This window comes from Thrips palmi, unplaced genomic scaffold (assembly GCF_012932325.1).
Source record: "Thrips palmi isolate BJ-2018 unplaced genomic scaffold, TpBJ-2018v1 HiC_scaffold_19, whole genome shotgun sequence".
Lineage (NCBI taxonomy): Eukaryota > Metazoa > Arthropoda > Insecta > Thysanoptera > Thripidae > Thrips > Thrips palmi.
The window spans coordinates 10756206-10777512 of record NW_023144628.1 but is presented as its reverse complement, the minus strand read 5'-3'; the positions used below and the strand labels follow the sequence as shown (position 1 = coordinate 10777512).

General features: G+C 60.4%; 1 protein-coding gene across 1 annotated transcript in view; it reads right to left on the bottom strand.

Moving 5' to 3' along the window:
* Nucleotides 1–21307, bottom strand: part of LOC117646331 — a 32735-nt gene that overhangs the window by 4189 nt on the left and 7239 nt on the right. The window contains exons 2-5 of the mRNA XM_034387209.1: nt 11786–11812; nt 2848–3677; nt 1830–2156; nt 1375–1650 (exon numbers count right to left, since the gene is read on the bottom strand). Coding sequence (XP_034243100.1) covers nt 1375–1650; nt 1830–2156; nt 2848–3677; nt 11786–11812 — 1460 coding nt within the window. The remainder of the gene's footprint in view (nt 1–1374; nt 1651–1829; nt 2157–2847; nt 3678–11785; nt 11813–21307) is intronic.

Below are 21307 nucleotides of genomic sequence, written 5' to 3'. Positions count from 1 at the left end.
AAAATTGTGTAAACAAATACATGGGGAAAGATAAAAACACGATGCTTGCTGTGGTCCACATGCAGGAGAATGCTACACGCGTAGTGTGTCATTCAGTGTAAATTCGAACGTTAGTGAAAAAAGTGTTAGCGTTGAATTGAGCGGCGTGATGTTGATTCATGTTCAAGCCCGAAAAATGTGGCGCACCCGTCCGAGCGCACGCAAGTTAGTAAGAGAGAAAAAGTCGTGCATCATGCAGTGGCGAGACAGAGAAGGATGCAGCTGCTGAACGCCCTCTCAGCCTCCAGAGTTACATCGTTACATCGCACAGTGGGAAACATGCGGCCATTCCCGGATTGCCACCACCGCCCAAAGCAAGCTTGCCGTCGTCTCCGCCACCAAACAGTCCCTCGGTCATAGTGCCGTCCCGGCGTCCCGTCCCGTCCCTGCTCAAGAAAGCCCTCATCTCGCCCACCCACCCTCGCCCTAGCACCGGCCTGTATCATTCCCTACTCCCGCACCTTAGGCGGATGAATCTCCTAGCGGTGCGGTCTTCAAGCAATCGCACCTAGGGCCAGATTTCAAAGAAATTAAATTTAACCTAAAGAACACGAAACGCTGTCCATGTCCTCAAATGACTACTTTTAGTTAAATTTCGACCAAATAACATCATTTTGATGTCGTTCTGACTTTCTTTGACTGCTTCCTGAGCGTTTCGTGTGCTTTGGGTGCGCGACTCCGACGGACTCCCCCCTGTCCTCCGTCTTGTCGGAGGAGGAGCACTATTATGTAGCGAATGTCATGTCGGCACAGCACATGACGGGACAGGGTCCACGGGGCCCACGGGCTGGAGGGGGAGGCGGCGCGGCGGACGCCGCCGCGACGCAACTCGCTCCACTGTGTGCACTTCGTGGCGAGCAGCGCGAGGTAGCGCGAGCTACGCGCCGGGGATATGGGGATGCGGGGATCCACGCGGCCGGAAAATTAGTTTGCACTTCCATTCTTCTGCCCTGGACGTCGAAACGTCTCCTCTTGCACGCGGTGCTGAAGGGGCCGCGGAAGTGCGTATGTAAAAGTGCACAGTGTATTGTACAAGTGCAGCGAGGGGCACATCAGCTTGAGAGCGTCCCATTGCCTCAACTGAATGAATTCAAAATCCCGTCAGGTTGTTGCATGCTCTCTGGTCCAGCTTCTGCGACTACACTCCCACTACCCCTTTTCTCTTCTGATCCCCTGTTCAAAACTTTTATAGCAACCCTCAGTCCCAGTCCTGGACGCTCCGCGTGGCTCCGGTCTCTCCGGTCGTCCGCTGGCGGGCAGCCCCGGGCCGCAGTCCCCGGGCCGGGGGCAGCCCCAGCACTGTCGGTCCGTTGCGCCGTTGCATTGTAGTCTTACGGGGGTCATTGTTGACGGGTCCCAAGTCAGCAGGCAGGGCTAGCACCTCGTTGGAGGCGGCGGGGGGGAGCTCGCCCATCTTGGCCGTGGTCCGCGGCTTGCGGCGGCAGCAGCCGTGCAGCAGCGCGCCGCACTGGCCGTCCAGCAGCCCGCCGCCCATCCAGCACGACAAGAAGAACTCGCATGTGGCGCCGACGCCGCAGACCTGGCCGCCCTGGCCGCCCTGGCTCGGCGCGCCAAGGGGCCTGTCCGGCCTGTCCGGCCTGTCGCCGCTCTCTGGAAGCACAGCGCACCGCGTACAACGCCTGCCCACACCCACACACACTCACTCACACACACGCTGCGCACGCTGCAAGGCAAGGGTTAGCAGCACGGAGCAGCGCCTGCTGGAAATCACCAGACTGTCATGATTAGGAAACGTGGAAAGGTGGTGGAGGGCGATGACGGGGACGTACCGCGAGGGTCCTCCTGCCGCAGGTCCTGCAGCGCGTTCTGGTTGTTGTAGTAGATGGACTGCGACGCGTGCACGGCGCCGGGGATGTCGGGCGGCGGGAACACGAGTCGCGGCGACCGCGGCCCGCTGGACGGCAGCGGCCCCAGCTGGGCGTGAGGCCCGTGGGGCGGCAACGGCGGCGCGTGGTTCGGAGGCCCGCCGCCGAAGCCGCCGTGGCCGCCGTGGCCGCCGTGGCCGTTGTAGTGCACGGGGTGGAAGGACGGCCCGGGCTGCCACGGACTGTAGGAGCCGCCGCTGGCCGAGTAGAAGCCCGGCGAGCCGCCGTACGCTGCGGGCAGGACGAGGAACAACAAGGCATCAAGGTTTGGTGTTTGCCCCGACGGTGCCCGACGGCATTCCGATGCATTGTCCACCCCGCCAGGCCGCCAGGCCGCGAGGTTCGGTTCGATGGTGCGAGTGAAAGGGGCGGAGCGGAGTAATGAGTGTTTCCCTTTGTCGGGCCCCGGCCTTCCCTGGCCTGCCGAGCGGTCGTTTCGCCTCTCCGTCTCTCTCGCGCCCTTACGAGACGCCCAAAGGGAGCGACAGAGACAGAGCGACGAAATGATCCTTCGGAATCGCCTTGCCCGGCCTGGCAGCCTGGCGGCCTGGCGGCCCGTCCTCGGTGGGCCTTGGCTGGCCTGGCCGCGCTCGCGTCGCGGCGTTGCGCTGACAGACGTATCATTGCGATGAAATGTGAAAGCATCCCGCGGCGCGAGGCGTGGGAGACACACTGGGAGACACGCGTGTGGGACACGTGCCGCCGGGCGACGCCACGCGCAGGGCGACGCGAAGACGACGACGACGACGACGACGACGACGTCGGTCACGTCCTTGGCGCCCCGTTCCGCCGCGGCCCGCCCTTCCCGTTCGTCCGGCCAAGAGAACGTGGCCGTGGCCGGGAAGGCACCAATCACGCCCTCTGTCCTCTAATGCGGGCATAATAACCGATCAAGGAGAAAGTAAAGGGCTAAAGGGCTTACCGCTCGGCGCCGTCACGAAGCCCGGCGGAGGTCCTGGCGGTCCTGACGGCGGCCCTGGTCCTCGGTACAGCTGCCGCCCCGTGGCCTCCTCCTGAGGCGGCGGCAGCGGCGGCAGCTCCCCGGGGAAGCGCACGTAGCGTCGAAAGCGCCTTCTCCGGGCCGCGCGGCCGGTCCGGCTGCCGCCGTTCTCAAACCCCGCCGGCCTCCGCCCCGCCGTCCGCTCGCCGAACGCCGGGAACACCGCGCCGCCGAGGTCCGCGTCCTCGACGCCGACCGCGTCCGCGTCGATGGACGAGTTCTGGAAGGGCGCGGGGGACGACAGTCGCACGCCGGTGAGGGGTGCGGCCGACGGCAACGCGTCCTCCAGCTGCACGTCGGCGGACGCCGCCGCGTAGTCGTCCACGTCGGGCACGTCGTCGTCCTTGCCGTTGCCCACCGTCACGTTGTCGATGTTGTCGTTGGGCGGCGGCGCGGGCGTCGTCGTGGTCGTCGTCTTGTTGACGTAGCCGTAGTACGACCGCGACACCGCGGTCCAGCTGAAGTCGTCCGAGGGCGGTGTCTTCTCCGCCTGCTCCGTCGTCGTGGGTGGAGGCTCCGTCGGCTCCGTCGTGGTGGGCGGCGGCTCCGTCGTCGCCTTGTCGGGCGGCGGCTGTATGTGGTTCGGCGACGGCTGTCTGCTGCTACCGCTGGCCGAGTTGAGCGCGTTGATCTCCTGCTGGTTCAGCAGCAGCCGGTGCAGCGCCCTGGAGTGCGTGGTGCTGAAGGCGAGCGCCTCGCTGGACGGAAGGCATGCGGACAGCGCCAGCAGCAGCGCCAGGCACATCGCCACCCTGCAACACGAGCACAAGTTGGAGTTGGAGACCTCAACGCGCTCGCCGTGCAGAGCGCAGAACGCCCGGAGGGTAGGCACCCCGGCCACAGCCGTGCTCTACGGGACGGCCTACCCTGCCGGGCGCTCTTACGCTCTGCGCTCACAAGGGGCCATCCATAAAGAACGTCCGCACTTTTTTCGGTAATTTTGACCCCCCCCTCCCCCCCTGCCCGCTAACGTCCGCTTTCGGCGACCCCCCCCCTCCCCCCTTTGGACGTCCATTTTGGCCAAAGTATTCCAAATTTCAACAATAAAGCGCTTTTTTGGGGGTAAACTGATAAAAAACGCGTGTTAAGCCACAAAAAGAGGCCTTCTGCGTTATTCAGAAAATAAAAATAAATATGACTATGTTCCGTTTCCGTCGCCGCTGACATCGGCGCCGCGCGTAAAGACGGCGCAAATCGTCTAATTTTTCTTAATTTTCTTCGTATAAAAGTAGGACGTCCGACCACCTCGGACCCCCCCCTCCCCCTCACGTCCGCCAACGTCCGCTTTTGTCTACCTCCCCCTCCCCCTTCGAGTGCGGACGTACTTTATGGATGCACGCAAAAAAATAAAAGTCAGTCCAGAGCTAACTTTCTTAGTTGGCGTTTTTTAGCACCACAGCTAAAAAAATTGCAACTCTGCTAGCGACCTCTGCTGAGTAGCGCTGCTCCTTTAGTTGAGGGTCTGCCGGAGATCGGCTTTCCCGGAACCTATATTTCTTGAGGATTCAGCTACTTCAGTTTGCTGCAGTGCTAATCAATGGCTGCAAAAATGGGATTTACAATGCAGCAAAAATGTTTAGGAGATAGGGCAAGGCTACGTTCGTTCCGTGGCGCTTCGCTCGCGCTGGTGGCTAGCAGTGAGAGATGGGTTAGTCGGGGAACGGATGCTCCCCACGTTCTCACCGTGACATCACCCATGGTCAGCAATTTTTAAAGTCCCTTGAGACACGACTGTCCCGGAGGAGCCTTACGCCTCAGGACGACTGGTCCGTCTTAGACAGAAAATCCCGCACCTTCTAATAAATATCACAATCATGAAGAATTCTACAATGCTAATGCAGCCAGAGTTGTTTTCAATGCCACTAATCTCCGTTTTCTCCATAGCTAAATTTACCCAGCTAATAATTTTTAGCTGTGCAGCTAAAAATTTTGCTGGGCCTACAGAGCTAGATAAATTAGCACTGGTGCTAACTTTTTAGCTCTGAATCGATTTATTTTTTTGCGTGTGCCCCCCAAGGCAGCCCCGCCTGGAACGACGGACACAACACACGGTTTCGATGCCTCGAAAATGCGAAGGGATGGGGTCGGGCCGCCCCGCCTCGCCGGCCGGCTGGCCATCTCCAGTCGCGTGTCTCGTGCCGAAGCGGCCGAAGCTCCGCGGCTATTTTCACTTTCCAATGGAGGTGACGCCACCGCGTCAGTCTGGGCAGCGCTCAGCGCTCAGCGCGCGCCCCTCGGGCCGCCACGCCACATCGCCACGCCACATCGCCACGCCACATCGCCACGCCACATCGCCACGCCACATCGCCACGCCACATCGCCACGCCACATCGCCACGTCACATCGCCACGCCACATCGCCACGCCACATCGCCACGCCACATCGCCACGCCACATCGCCACGCCACATCGCCACGCCACATCGCGGTGCGGTGCCGTGGTGGTGCCCCAGGGGTTAAACATGCACATCCACGGGCCGGGTAGGGGCCTGACAAAACCAACCGTCAAGAAGGAAGCAGAAAAAAAATGAGGACGGGGAACTAAGAGGCGAGGCGCCGCCGGCCCCGCCAGACCCTCCACGTGACACTCCGCGCCGCAGCAGCCAAGCCTCGAGCCAAGCCTCGAGCCAAGCCTCGAGCCAAGCCGCCACCAAAGCGCTAGAGTGAGATATTACGCGGCGTCCGCGAGTACAAGCATGCCGCACGACACCGCGTGCTCGAGAGAGAAAGAGAAAGAAGGAGAGAAAGAGAGAGGACCGAGAGTAAACGGAAACGGAGGCTCGCTGTGACGCGACGTCGCGACGAAGAAAGGCCTAAAACGGTGACAGCACCAAGACAAACGCGGACAGGAAGGGGCATAATGGAGAGGAAGGAAGGGAGGGGGGGGTCACGAAGAAAGAGGCACGAGGAGGGCGGAGAAAGAGGGGAGGGGGAGCGCTCGCGGAGCGGCCCCCCTCCGGCCGCCTCCCACCGCCGGCAGCACTTTCGCCGCGTAACATCGGCCAGCGCGCCAGCGTCACACTCAACACATCACGTCATATTGCCGCGCTGCCGCGCTGCCGCGCTGCCGCGCTTGACGACCTGGCCTGGCTTGGCCTGGCTCTGGACGCCGCAGCCCCGTGGCCTCGGCCGTCGCCGTGCTCGCCACGCAACGCACAACGCGTCCTAGAATCCCAAATCTGTCTTCGCGCGTCTTAACGCTTCTGATGCACCGGGAAAAGACAAATGGCCACAACATCCTGACTGTGTACCCGCGCGGCGATTCGTCCTGCTCCACCCACACCTTTGTTTTCGTGGATCGACCTACATTCCTCCGTGGTCCTGCCGCGACGCGTGACGTCATGGGAACCAATGGGAACGCGCCACTGCAGCGATGTGGTGACGGTGACGCGGTGACTTACGGCGGCCGTCTCCAAGTCCCGAACCACACGGCGCGGCGGCGCGGCCTTTCCAACATCAACTTTACAACGCCATTGGCTCAGACTAAATGGTCGTCCCCATTTCGCACTCCCTCACCCCCTTCTTTTTTTATGAATGTTTGCAAAACGACAACAACCACAACAACGTGGCACCGAGTACCTGGCGAAAACGCGCGTCCGGGGCCCGGGCCGGCCCGGGCTCACCGGGGCTAACTTCCATCAGCCCGAAGTAGGGCAGTCACAACAGCGACGGCCATTTGCACGTCCACCCTCGCCTCGTCAGCCCCGCGTTTGGAAAAGACTGCCAGGCGCACGTCGGCCGTCGGGGACGTGGTCGGCGTGGTCGGCGTGGTCTTGCGAGATTTGTGTCAAGGGTCGTTTCCCCGAGATAATAAGGCCCCCTTTTCCGCACTGGTTGCCGTTCTGCGTTGCGCGGCGGGGCGGGGCGGCCGGGCGGTGGGCTTTAGTCCTGCCTGCAGCATCCTGCCGCGGGGCGCACGGCCCCGGAAAACGTCCCGCAGTCCCGCCAGCCCTGCCGCCGGACGGGCCTTCCCGAGGGCTTGCCACACCATGGCGGGGCGGGGCGCGGCGGGGTGGGTTAGTGTGTCAAATTATTGTAAAATGCGTGCGGCGTCGCGGCAACGGGGGAAGAGGAAGGCGCCCCGCGGCCCCGCGCGGGGTTCGAACCTCCGACCTTTCGGTTGCCGAGCATAGGCACGCCGTGGCGGGGTACGGATGGGCCGCCGGCGCGTTTTCGACTCTTTTCCGAGTTTTTGCGACTTGCAGTGGCAGTGGCTTCCCTCGCGGATTATGGCAGTGATTATGCGTGGCCAGCCGAGCCGGGCCGAGCCTAGCCGAGCCGGCACAGCTGTTGGGGCAGTCCCGGAAACGACGAGTGGTTTGTACCTCCGCACCGTGTCGGGATGCCTCGCCTCGCCTCGCCCCGCCCCGCCCCGCCCCGCCCCGCCCCGCCCCGCCCTGCCCCGCCCCGCTCCGCCCCGCCCCGTTCCGCGGCTCGCGCCCCGCGGCGCCTCCGGACGTGAGCGTCTTCCCCGTCCTTGTCTGCTGCACGGCGTGCCGCCATCTTCTCTCTCTCTCACTATTTCGGCAGCGAGGAATTTGTTCTCAGTTTAGCCGGAGCTGGGTTCCTTGAGGGAACTTCCTCCCCGCCGCTGGGACGTCTTAATTCGCTCCAACTGGCCGCACCCACACCACCACACCCGGAGTACATAACGCCATCGGCCAGCCAAGACCTCGCTCTGCTTGCTCTGCTTGTCGGGCAAAGAAAGGCGGTCACCTGTCGCGCCCATGGCAAGCCCTGCGTCCCTGCGTCCACCAGCTTGACTCACTTCCGGCCTCGTTGCCGTGAAGCAGGGTCACGGTGTGTCTGTGTGTTTGGGGGAGGGGGGCATACATAAGCATTCACCACCAAACGAGACTTTCCGGGAAAGCCATGCTCCGGTGGCGGGGATCGAACCGTTGCCCTCAGGGTAGAAAACCAAGGCGCCGACCCACGCGGCCACGCCATCTCTCTGTTAACGATGACGTCGTGCACTGTCCACCCTGGGCGGCCGAAATAGTACGCAGCACACCGACGGGCCGACGCGCCGGGCCACTGGGCGGCAGGCACGCGGGCCGCGCGCCGTTGCGCAACCACTGCAGCTGCACTCCTGCATCTCTCCGCTCGGCTCGGCCGCGCGCACGCACGCACACACACACACCACAGACCCGTACACACACATGCGCACATAATGTCCGCCTTTGCCTGCTTTGGCTGAGCAGGAAGAGGGCGGGAGGCGAGAGGGGCGGGCCGACCTGAATGGGGATGGCGAAGGCGCCGCTGCCGCACAGAAGTGCGAATCCGAACCAGCATTCGATGTCGTCCGGCCCCAGTTGGCAAAGCGTAGGGGTGAGAGCAAATCGGAGCAAATGAAACCCCAGTGTAAAGTACACCCAACCCAAAACCAGAGTCTTCGGCCCCGAAGATGGCCTTAAGCGGAGTCTGCGGCGCGGGGAGCACGCCGAGGTTCGTGTTCGGCGCGAGGGGTTACCCACTCCGGGAATCGTGTGTACACTCAGTCCGGGAATCGTTCGTAATTTGCTCAAAATTTTATCGAAAATCTTAAAAGTTTCAATGGAGAGGGATATGTAATAGACACAAAACACTCAAAAGCTTAGAAAAATCTTCAAAAACCTCTCCTTTTATGCAAGATTTGTTCAGGAATCGCGGGAATCCGGAATCGTGTGTACGCCCAAGTACCGAGTGGGTAACCCCTCGGTTCGGCGTGCCCTTAAGGGAAGGGTGGGGGAAAACGCGTCCTCCCGGACCGTCCCGGACGCACGAGGTGCTCCATCGAAAGGTGGCGGCGAAGGACGTGTTTCGTAGTCGCGGCCCATCCGGGAGGCGAGCGGGCCGCAGTGGCCGCAGCGGTGCGGGAGGAGCCCCAGGCAGGCGGGCACCGTCACCTCCGGGTGCGCTGCGTTGCGCATGCTGGGCCGATAGGGCAGCCCCCACCTGCAGTGAGTCAGACGGCCGCGGCCCGGAGCAGCCCGGCCACGGTGATTGCTGTGATGGCGGTGGCGGTGATGGGCCGAACCACGAGCACCGCGCGACGCAACACCGCGGCAGTAAACGCGCCGCTGATGGTGGACTGGCGGCGTGGCGGCGCACTGCTCGGCTTACTTCGCGTCGAGCCCGGTCGACTGCCCCAGTGCGCCCGCAAGGAGGACGACCAGGACGACGGTGAGGACGGAATGGGTCCGGCGGCGCCACGGCACGGCGCCCTGGCCGAGCCCAGGCCGACGCGACGCCGCGGCGACCGCGTGGTGGACCGAGGGTCGGGTCGAGTGTGGACGCCTCCCCCACCACCGCGGCGCGTCGGTGACGGTCGGCGACCACACGTCTTATGCAACAAACCGGATGCTTCCGGACGGGCCGCCGCGCCGCCGCGCAGCCGCCACCCGGAGCCGAGCCTGGAGCAGGTACCGTACCGGCTCAACCTGGTCCGGTCCGCGGGCCGGTCCGGAACGGCCGGAGCGCGTCCAGGAGTCCGACGGGTAGGTGTCCGGTGGACTACATAACACTGGATCATGCCCCAAATGTGGCGGCCCGGCCCGGCCCGGCGTACAGCGTCCAGCAAGGAAAGGACCACATTCCCTCTGCGTTACTAAATGGACAGGTTCTCCTTGATGGGCACTGTAGGAACATTGTCAACACAAGCACGGCCGGCTCGAGTAGCCCGGAGGCGTTGTGGGTACAGTCCCCGCACAAAGTGATGCGATTGTTTTGCGACTGTTTGCCTCGACGTGAGCTCGACTCACGGAAAGAGCGTGCCGCAGTCGTTGGGGAGAGCGTCATGACTAGTCCGCCGACCCCTGCATGCATTCATACTCAGCAGCTTCTCACTCGGAGCTCGCGCGGCCCATATGGAGGTCGCGTGGAAGGTGTTAATGAAAATCCCCCCCCCCCTCCCCGCCGCGCCCCGCCGCGCCCGCGAGAGCGGCTGGCGTGTGCAGGGTCAGGACCAGGGCGGCGGCGGCCCTCTGGGCGGCCCTGGCCGTCGGGTCCGGGAGCGGCCGGGACTGCGGTTCCCACGCCCGTACACTGCCGGGAAATTCCATGAAATCAAAGCGATCCGTCCGGACCTCTGTTGCGTGCGGGCAATCATCATCAAAGTCTTGGGCATTTTCAAAGTAAACACCCTTGAAAAAGTTAGTCCTGTTTCCGAAAACTTTGACTTGAAATGTCTTCTTTTGTCTCTTGCCAGACTCACTTTCTCCGTCTCCCTGCCGCGATGATTCGTAAAAGCCTCTTTTCTGACAGTGCAGTCGTGCCATGCAGATCCTCGCGTCGAGATACCCCGGCGGCGAACTGCAGGAGATTTTAAAGCCCAAAGAAGAGTCGCGTGGGAAGCCGCAGAGCCGGCGAGCCGCGGCACGCGGCGTGCATCTGTTTTCCTAGCTAATTGTGCATGCATTCCCTGCCGCGCCGCGGGATGGAACAATATCCAGCGCCTTCTCACTCCACTCTGCCAAATATTCCGTCTCAAAATAAAAACGTGCACAACTCAATGCAGTTTTTCTGCAAACGATTCCCTTTTCCCCGTTTCGACCGACTTTGACGCGAGACTGCTCCCAAACCAAGGCGGTTTGGGAGCACTCCGCAGAAAAGGCTTGCTAAAGAAACGATCGAAGAATACTGCACTGAGAAAACCTTACAAACTATTTTGGGCCTTACAAAGAAAAGTAGTTTGTATAACAAAGTATTTTGAGCATACGTAGGCTGACAAAGAAAATACTTCGTAATTTAAGAATTATTTCTTCGTATAACAAAGTATTTTAGTTTGTTATATGTATGCTCTAAATACTTCGTAAGGTTTTAAGAGTGTGCCCCGTTAAGGGAGTGCGATTTCTCGGCCTGCATTGAACGCACAGTGGCTGCCGAAAGTCAGCCCAAACCTCAATATACCTCAATAATCATAGACGACTTGAGCTAGGCGAAAGAAGAGGAAGAAAATACCTTCCCGAACATGGCGGCCGGCCCCTCATTGGTCCTAGCAGCCGACGGCGGCCGTCCGCCATGTTCGGGAAGGTAGGTATTTTCTTCCTCTTCTTTCGCCTAGCTCAAGTCGTCTATTGGTAGTTCGGCTTTCGGCTTTGGCTGTGGACGCGCGCTGCGCGCTTCCTGGCTCCCGGCGGTTGCGCAAGCGGAGCGCGGTGGTGGAGCACGGCCAGGCGATTGGTCGTGACCCGTGACCCGCGACCCCTGACCCTGCCACCGGTGGCGGCCGCGACGGGCGACATTGCGTGCATCCGCGTGCCGCGCCGCGACTGCACTGCCGGGCAGTGCGGCGCACTGCGGGGGAGGAGGCCCGCCGCGGCCAGCCAGCCGGCCAGCCAGCCAGCCAGCCAGCCAGCCAGCCAGCCAGCCAGCCAGCCAGCCAGCCAGCCAGCCAGCCAGCCAGCCAGCCAGCCAGCCAGCCAGCCAGCCAGCCAGCCAGCCAGCCAGCCAGCCAGCCAGCCAGCCAGCCAGCCAGCCAGCCAGCCAGCCAGCCAGCCAGCCCCCGAGAAAGCGAAAGTTACGGCGGCAAACGTGTGTGGCGCCGTAAGTAAACTGGCGGGCGGGGCGATGATGGCGGGGCGATGCGGGGCCTTGCGCGGGGCCGGCCGGCCTCTACTGCGGTCGTCGTGGGCGTTCGCTCCGGGCGTCGCGCATTCGCGGGCGTTCGCACAGTCGGCGCTCTGCCGTGATGGGCCCATTCGGGTCGGCCATTTCGCCGTGGAGAACGCCGCCGAGTCTATGGCGGCCCACGAAGAACACCGGGTTGCTGGACTCAGGGCTCCAAGTAACATGAAGGCGACGAGTGGTCCGGGCCAGTCCGTGCGCCTCGGGTCAAGGTCACCTGGGCGCCTCCCCAAACGAACAGCCGTGCCACTTCCTTACCTCGACTCCGAGGCTCGCGACGATAATCTGCCAACAGAAAACAGAGCAAACCGTTAATCCAGTTGAAGCGTGGGCGTCGACGCACAGTGGGCCAGAAGACCGGTGGAGGCGGCCAAAACTCTAGACGCGTTTTGAGCTACAGAGTCGCTAAATAGGCCTCGAACCGATCGTGTGGCCCCACCAATGGATTCCTCGTTCGGAGAGCAATCTATTGGTGGGGTCACACGATCGGTTTGAGGCCTGTTAAGCGACTCTGGAGCTCAAAACGCGTCTAGAGATTTGGCTGCCTCCACCGGTCTTCTGGCCCACTGTGCGACGTGGCGGTCGCCTCCTAGGGACACCGTGCCTTGCCGCGCGGCTCGCGGCGGCGCGCTCTTTGAAGGCAATCGGTCGGTGTCGGACGATGAAGAGCAGATTGCACTTCCTGGCCGCGCCGCGTTTTTTAGGCCCATCAAATGCCCGGCATCCGCGGCGCGCCGAGGCAGGGCAGCCAACCCTGCCAACCCGGCGGCGGCAAGTGCAAGATCCGGTCGTCGTTTCATTTTCCGCGCCCAGTTAGCCATTGTTTTTGTTTTCTTTTTTCGTCCGCAGGAAGCGGACGTTTCAAGCGGTCTATCGGGTCTCAAATGCGTGCGCCGATCGGCAGTCGGCAGCCAGTCGGCTGGGGGCAAAGGGGTGGGGAGGCTCTCGGGCGGGAAACTGCGGCAATGTTGCGGCCAGGTTGCAGCAGTTGGCTGCTCGTGGAGCGGGTATGTCCTGCTGCAGGCAACACCTTCGGTAGATCAACGAGCAGTTGCACCGCCCGGCCCCAAACGAATCTCGTCCATTGTTGAGCACTTTCTCGTGTTTAGGGAACATTGCTCATTGAAATTCAAACCCAGGCATGTTGATCCCCGTTCGTGTGGTGGTGCGGACATCCTCTTTTCAGGCTGCGTTTTGGTTACGCGTGTTCTTGATGTTGTTGTTGTGGGGCCACGCAGTATGACGCGAGCAAACAACGTCCTTCCCAAGGGCCAGACAGCCGGGCTGTCAGGCTGTCAGGCTGCGGGTCAGGAACCATGGTCGGCCTGCAGGGCGCAGGGCCTGCTTGGCTGGGCACCAGGCCACGACTCCACCAGCGCCTCGCTGCCCCGCGCGGTTACGAGGCCCTGGCATTCCGACCAAGGCACAATTCGTCGTCTCTGTGAGCAGGCGCCAAGGGGTACCCAACGCAAGATAATCATTGCACGTCTAGTTGGTAATCAGTGAAAAAATCAACATCAACCAATCAAATGACAATCACACTTTCGGGGATTCAATCACTTTTGACCATTTTTGCGAGACCACTGCTCCCAAACTATCAGCGGTCAAAGCCTTCCAGAGGCGGGGCATGAAAGAGTAGGGTCTTCAGAATAGTAAGGCGTCCAGGGAGGCCTTTGACCGCAACTAAATTGGATGCAGTGACCGCTCAAAGTCAGCAAAAACGGTGATTTTCTGAAATTCATTCACTTTTTGACCATTTTTGCGAGACCTCTGCTCCCAAACTATCAGCGGTCAAAGCCTTCCCGAGGCGGGGCATGACAGAGTAGGGTCTTCAGAATAGTACGGCGTCGAGGAAGGCCTATGACCGCAACTAAATTTGACGCAGTGGCTGCCCAAAGTCACCAATATTGAATTTCCGACACTTTAACAGCTTTCCGAGGTCGGCGCTCAAATAATCCCCAATATTTCCCAATAATCAACAATAATACCCTCCTATAATCAATGATAAAGATAAATAATAAAATAATCAAAAAAATCACATGTAACCATACTCTAAATATAATCAGTTTACATGAAAATCTTAAGAGGCAGGCACCCTCTCCTCTCGCCTCCATCCACCGGTACCCCGCGTTCTAAGAGTCCGCCTCTAAGAGCCCTCTGACGCGGGGCGCGGGGTAGCAGCGCCCAGGTCATCTCGTTCGCGTCTTCCGCCCTGCCGAGCGATTCAGAGGGGTCGTCTGGTCGTCACTCTGTCTCTGTCGCACCCACGGACACTCCGTGAGGGCGTGAGAGTGACACGACGGCGAGGGCACGCGGCCGCACGCGGCGGCGCCAAGCCGACCCGAGGCCGACGCTGCACAGTGGGCCAGAAGACCGGTGGAGGCGGCCAAAACTCTAGACGCGTTTCGAGTTCCAGAGTCGCTAAATGGGACTCGAACCGAACGTATGACCCCACCAACGGATTGCTCTCCGAACGAGGAATCCATTGGTGGGGTCACACGTTCAGTTCGAGGCCTGTCTAGCGACTCTGGAGCTCGAAACGCGTCTAGAGTTTCGGCCGCCTCCACCGGTCTTCTGGCCCACTGTGCGCTGCCGGCGGGTGGGAAGGGAGGGGCCGAGGGGACCCGACTGGCGAAAGTAGATGCTGAATATGCAGGCCGGTCCTGGCGGGGCGGCGCGGGGCGGCGCGGGGCGGTCCTGGGCGGGCGGGCTGCGTTGGCCGCGTAAGCAGACGACGACGCCTTACGTGCACCGCGCGATGCGATGCGGTGTCCGCGGCGAGGTCCGCGGTGCCAGGCGACTGGCGACAACAAACCGGCCTCGGCCGGGACGGGACGGGGCGCGGCGGGCAGCCCAGGCAGACGGAGGCAGGCGGCACGAAGAGCGAAGCCTACACTGCCTGCACCGCGGAACCTAACACCAGAGGGGTTGAGCGACGGTCGAGTCTGTCCCCGTGGTTTGGCAGTGTAGGTCCTGCCAGAGAGCTTCCAGGCTGCCTGCGCCCTGCGCCCTAGGGCCGAAGAACGAAAAGGAGAGGAGCGGGGTGGGGGGAGTACTGACCCTGACGCCAGATATGGTAATAGTGACGCAGCAGCAGCAGCGCACGGGGGCAGCGACCCGCCGGAGGGCTCGACCACACATGCCACGCGGTGGTCGAAGAAGGAAAACGAAAACAAAAGTTGGAAGTAAAACGAACGAGGCCGGACTCGCACTCGCACCATGGCGCTAACGGCGACTAGACACGATCACTCTCAACAGACCACGGCACTGTTATCCAAGCCGCTGACGCGTGGATTCGAATCCCGCCACCGGCCGCAGAATTTTCATGCAAAACGGAGCTTTAAAAAACACTTTCAAAGTCGACATTTTCAGCCACTTTGTTTGACCCGCAAACCGGCAGATTTGTTGATGACGCAACCCGCGCCGCGCCACGCGCCGCCCCAATGCCGCGGCGCCGACACTGCCTTCCTGCACGGGCAGATGAATCCGAAAATAAAAGGAATAACGAAAACGGGCCAGCGACTCGCCAACCCGGAATGAGAAGAAAGGAAAAAAAGGAGAATGAAAAAAAAAAACTTTGTCCGCGGCGTTGCGGGTTGGGTCGTCGGGCCGGATGAACGGCATCCGGAGTGGAGCAGACTTGATGCTTTGCCGCCGTCGCGTCGTCCAGATCGTACAGACCGTCCAGACCGTCCAGACCGTCCAGACCGTCCAGACCGCGTCCAGACCCTCCAGACCGTCCAGGCCGTCCAGGCTGACTATCGTTGGGGGCGGCGCCGTGGCCACACTTCGGGCGATGCGGCCACAGTTTTGTTTGGCGCATGTTCGCTCGGCGATGCAGCGATTGCACTGCAAGACTCGAGGAAAGAGGAAGCGAGAAACCAAACCAGGCGCCGCGCTGCACCGACCGCGTTCTGTTGAACTGTTGGTTCTCTGCGCAACAAGCAGCAAGCAAGCAGGCAGCCCATTGGCACCGCGCTATGGCGCAATGCGAGGGTCGCCTAACCCTTGGCCTAACCTAGCCCAACCCACACTGTGGCTAAAAGCTACGGAAAATTCTGTAAACAGCTTGTGGTAATTCTCCGTAGCCCCCTTGTCAGTATTCTCCGTAGGCTCTTACAGTATTTTCTGTAGGACCGCACAGTATTCTCTGTAGGACCTTACAGTATTCTCCGTAGGACTATACAGTCTTCCATGCCCTACGGAGAAGACTGTGCGGTCCTGCGGAGAATACTGTACGGCCCTACGGAGAATACTGTAAGAGCCTACGGAGGATATTGATAAGAGGGCTACGGAGAATCCTGGCAAAAAAAATTAACAGAATTTTCCGTACCTTTTTGCCACAGTGCACCCTCGTTGTGTCTCCCTCGCTCTCGCGGCGCGCGGGGGCGTCCGTGGAGGTGTGAGGGAGACAGAACGACTACCCTCGGTCCTGGCGCGGGCACACTGGAAAGGGGTCCTGCGCGAGCGAGAGCGGCGACGCCGGTAAAAACGTTAAAAACGGAGCGCACCAAATGGCGGCCGGGTGTGGCCGGGTCGGCCGTCGGGTCGGCACGGTTCCCACACGCGGGGGAAACAAGCCGAGAGACAAAGACGGAGAAACGCGAAACGTCGGGGATGCTGCGGCGCTGCGCGGCCGGGCCGGCCGGACCGACGGATGGACGGACGGGGCGACGGCCACCTCCGCGACGACGCCCCGTCTTCCCAGCGAGAAAATGGCAGCTGCAACAATAAATGTGTCTGCGCGCCGTGAGTGTGTGTGTGTGAGTTTGTTTGTGTGTGCGTGCGTGCGTTCCCATGTGCCTGCGAGCTGCGCGCTGCGCGCCTCGCGCACCCCTGGAGAAGGTGAAGCAGTCCGCTGAGCTTGACGCCGCCCCGGCACGCGACCCGAGAGCTCGCCGATGACGTCGCGGGCGGCATGACGCTCGCGGGGCTGTGACTGTGACACCGTCCACTCGTGTAAATCTTGTCAGAATGTCAGAAACCTGTTTGAAAACCTGATCAAAATTCGCGCACCTCTGAAAGCTGAAAACATCTCCTGACAGTCTGTAGAACTCAAACCATCAAAATCAGAGTAAGTTTTCAGAATTTCAGCTTTCAGAGGTGCGCGAATTTTGATCAGGATTTCAGACATGTTTCTGATATTCTGACAAAATTTACACGAGTGTCCTGCGGTCTCGCACCGCACACAGTTTCCTCGCTCGCCGCAAGAGACAGTCCCGAAGTAGTTTTGCCCCGTCTTGCTACACCCCAGCAGCCCCAGCTTCCGCACTTGTGTCACCGCCGCTGGGCGACGCGAGGCTGGCCGCCGTGGCCGCGGTGCCGCCACGCCCACGCGACCAGGGTTGTTAAAGTTAATTTTTTTGGTTATCGAGTTATCGTTAAGTTAATTTCCGACCCCTGTTAACGATAACTAGTTAACGTTAACACCTCTCGGCCACGTTATCGAGTTATCAATAAGTTACTTTTAACGAAAATCGTTAAAAGTAACTAACTTTTTTTAAATGGCGTAATGAAGGATAATAAAACACAACTTTAAATGCCCAAAAGTAATGCCTAATTGGACTATTATGTATGCACGGTAAAAAAAACTTCCTGGGAATCCCAGGAATCTCCTGGAAACTCCTATACCTTATCACATAGGGCTCCTGGGAATCCCAAGGTTTCGTTTTGACCGTGTGCATTACCTATCTTTATTAAATGATAAAATGAGTACAATGAGGAAAAGGGAGTTCAAAAGATTAAAATTGAAAATTTTCAAACTTATACTGACTGACTAGCGCGTTACTAGTGACAAGCGACGACTTACTCCCAGTACTGACTTGACTACCACTACCGTTGGGGCCGGCAGTTGGGCACGGCGGAGTGCCAGCGGCGCAAAAGTACGAACGTCAGAAACGCTTTTGCTGAAGAATTTTGCGTGTATTTCTACGTTTTGGAGGAATTAGTTACTTTAGTTAATCGATAAGTTAACCGGGATTGTGTTAACGATAACTCGATAACGATAACTGGTCTGCAAGATGTTATCGAGTTAACGTTAACCGTTAAATGAACTTATCGAAAATCGATTATCGTCGTTAATCGTTAAATTAACTTTAACAACCCTGCACGCGACAGGCCGGCTGCCGTCTGATTCCGAGCACTGCTTTCGTCGCTCTGTCTCTCTCGCACTCATGGGGTGGTGCGTACACTCTAAATGTAGGGTGCCCAGTAACTGGGCGCCTTTGTCGCCCGCCCCACTTTTTAGGGTGCCAAATGTCGCCCAGTTTCTGGGCACCTTTGTCGCCCAGTCTCGGGGTGGACTAATCATGCAGTAACCGGCCCTCTCCCATGGCAGAGCATGGACAGGTGTCTAGTTCCTGGGCGACTAAGGTGCCCAGATTCTGGGCATCTTTGGCACCTTAGTCGCTGCTGAGCCATGGGTGAAGGCAGGTTCCTTATGGTTTGTCCAACCCAAGACTAGGCGACAAAGGTGCCCAGAAACTGGGCGACATTTGGCGCCCTAAAAAGTGGGGCAGGCGACAAAGGCACCCAGTTACTGGGCACCCTACATTTAGAGTGTAGGGGTGCGAGAGAGACAGAGTGACGAAGCAGTGTTCGGAATCAGACGGCAGGCCAGCGGCAGGCCAGCGGCAGGGCCATGTCAAATGAATCGTTCCAACACGGCGGCCTTCACACCCGCCGTGCGCCGCCACGGCGCCACGCCGCACGCGGGCAAGCCCTGAGGCAAGCACGCGTAAAAAGTAAGAACGGTGCCAGCCGGGATGGCATCGGCGGCCTCCTCCGGGGTGGCGAATGCTTTCGGCGCGGAGCATAATAACGCGGCGCGGCGTGTGCACAGTGGGCCAGAAGCCGGTGGAGGCGGCCAAAACTCTAGACGCGTTTTGAGCTCCAGAGTCGCTAAATGAGACCCGAACCGAACGTGTGACCCCACCAATGGATTGCCCTCCGAACGAGGAATCCTCTGGTGGGGTCACACGTTCGGTTCGAGGCCTGTCCAGCGACTCTGGAGCTCAAAACGCGTCTTGAGTTTTGGGCGCCTCCACCGGTCTCTGGCCCACTGTGAGCTACCGGGCTGGGCGGGGCGGGGCGGGGCACGCGGTGGCGCTGCGGTGTCGAAGGTGGCGTTGGAGGCGTCGGGCGGGGCACGGCGGGGCACGGCGGGGCGGCGGCGGGGCGGCGGCGACGAAAGTGCATACGGCCTTGGCAAAGGCCTTGCTGCGCTTGCTTTCTCCGCCGCAGCAGCCGCCGCAGCAACACTCCCAGTCCCTGGCGTCCCCGCCGCGGCGGGCCGCCACTCCCCCGCACCCTGGGGCCGGGCTAGGCCGGGCCTCCCCACCCCCACCCCCCTTCCCTGCCGCCTTCTGCCGCCTTGCCGTCCCAGCGGACAGCCCCAGTGAAAGTCGATTTAATTCCCGGTCAAAAGACAAGGAGGAAGCACCGAGACAACCCCGAGGGAATCTGCACGCAAATCTGCCACCGGGACGCGGGAACTGGAAGTCCGCCTGCGGAACCCAGGGAAGGCAACCCGCCGCCTGCGAAACACAGGATAGGCAACCCGCCGCCTGCGAAATACAAGGTAGGCAACCCACCGCCTGCGAAACACAGGGTAGGCAACCTGCCGCCTGCGAAACACAGGGTAGGCAACCCACCGCCTGCGAAACACAGGATAGGCAACCCGCCGCCTGCGAAATACAAGGTAGGCAACCCACCGCCTGCGAAACACAGGGTAGGCAACCTGCCGCCTGCGAAACACAGGGTAGGCAACTCTGCGGAGCGGCCGCGCCTCCACGCTGCCTACCCTCCAGGCGGTCGCCTTACCTCGACTTGCCTCTCCACTTCCTGCTGCAGCACGTGTGCTTATCACGATGGAGCTGGCCGTGCACGTGCAGGGCCTGCCCCAGGCCTGCCTTGCTCCAGGGCCCTGGGGGGACGGCGGCCGGGGCGTAGACAGCCCAGCTGACACACGTGGTCATTTGCATGTGGGAGGGGAGGCTGGGTCCGTGGCTGGGACCGTGGCTGGGGCCGTGGCTGCACAGTGGGCCAGCAACCGGCGCAGGCGGCCAAAATTCGAGACGCGTTTTGAGCTCCAGAGTCGCTAAATGAGACTCGAATCGAACGTGTGACCCCACCAATCGATTGCTCTCCGCACGAGGAATCCATTGGTGGGATCACACGCTTGGTTTGAGCCCCATTTCGAGGGGTCCTATTCAAAAGATCTTATCTGGGCGTTCCCCCGAAGACAATCTTATCTTAAACGCAGGTGAATTTTACATTGTTTGATCATTTGGTACAGCTACGTATAAATATTATTTGTGAGTTTGATCGCGTAAATCTTAAGATGGAAGGGCAACGAAACCAAAAGTGTATGTAGAAATATGTTTCGCTTGCCGTCGTATTTATTCTGATTGACCAAAAAGAGTGAAATTTGCAGGCGTTTGAGATAAGATTGTCTTCGGGGGAACGCCCAGATAAGATCCTTTGAATAGGACCCCTCGATTTAGCGACTCTGGAGCTCAAAACGCGTCTCGAATTTTGGCCGCCTGCGTCGGTTTCTGGCCCACTGTGGGCTGGGGCCGCATAGTGATGATCCTCGTCCTTCGCCCTGCGGCCCTGCGTCCTTGGCGCGTCCTCGGGGCTGCCCTTGGCGACGCTCCGCGACGCGCTGCGACGCTCTGCGAGGCGAGGCGGGATAAAGGGATAAAATAGGAACGCGTCCACGCGGTCCACGCCTCGAGAGTACCGCCCGGAACAAAGCGGCGGACGTGTGGTCGTTCTGCCGGACGCACTTGGCAGTGACAATGGCGATGCCGACGAGCGCGTCTGCGTCCTGGCGGCGCCCTGGCGGTGTCCTGGCGGTGTCGACGACTGCCTTTGTCCGCCTTTCGCTCTGGTCGACGCCCCGACGCCCCGAGGCCCGGCTCCCTCCTCATTATCCTCCTCAATCCCGATCGCCGCGGTCCAACAATACTTCTGGCCCCAGGAAGCCCGCAGCAGCGGCGGTGACCGCGGCCGACACGCGGCGAACAGGTGACCGACCCCGAGACGAGTCTCGGGACTCCCCGCTAGCGCCATTAGGTGTTCGATTAGATTCGTGCAGTACTGGAGAGGTCGAAAAGTGTCCCTCACAGGTAAATAAATTCACTGACAAGTTGTCGGAAGGGCAGCTGCCTGCATAGCTTGTTCTCGGCGCGGCTTGGCGGACCGGCGCCCCTTCCCCTTTCACTCGGAAGGCTCGGAAGTCAAGGACCGCCATGGCCGAGGGCGTCGAGGGCACGGCGGTGCTGCAGGCGAAGGCGAAGGGTGGAGACACACCGTCGGGGACGCCGCCGGCGCTCTCTACTTGTCACTAACGTCACTTGCCGATCCGTGCCGTGCCCCGCGGTAGCCTGGGATGGATGCATGTCATTAGACGCCGCCGTCGGCGAGGTGGCGACGGGCAGGCGGTGGCGGGGGCTCGCTAGGCTGTTTCAAAAAAAATAGATTTTCCGGGTAAGTAAATTTTTTAGTGCATCCAGGTCCCCTGTAGACAAATCCAAAGTTTGAGCGCAATCGGACAACGTTTACCCACCGCGCAACGCGATAAACCATTTGGTCGCGTATAGGGACTCCCCCACCTCCAGCACCTTACAGACGCTGCAGTGGCGCCATCTGTTTTCAGAACTCGTTCCAAATTTCAGAGAATGTTGCTGTTGACCAACTGCACCTCTGTGCATGGTTGCGGTCGCGACCCCGCCGCGTGCGACTCGCCCACAGCGCCCAAAGGGCCTAAAATGCTTT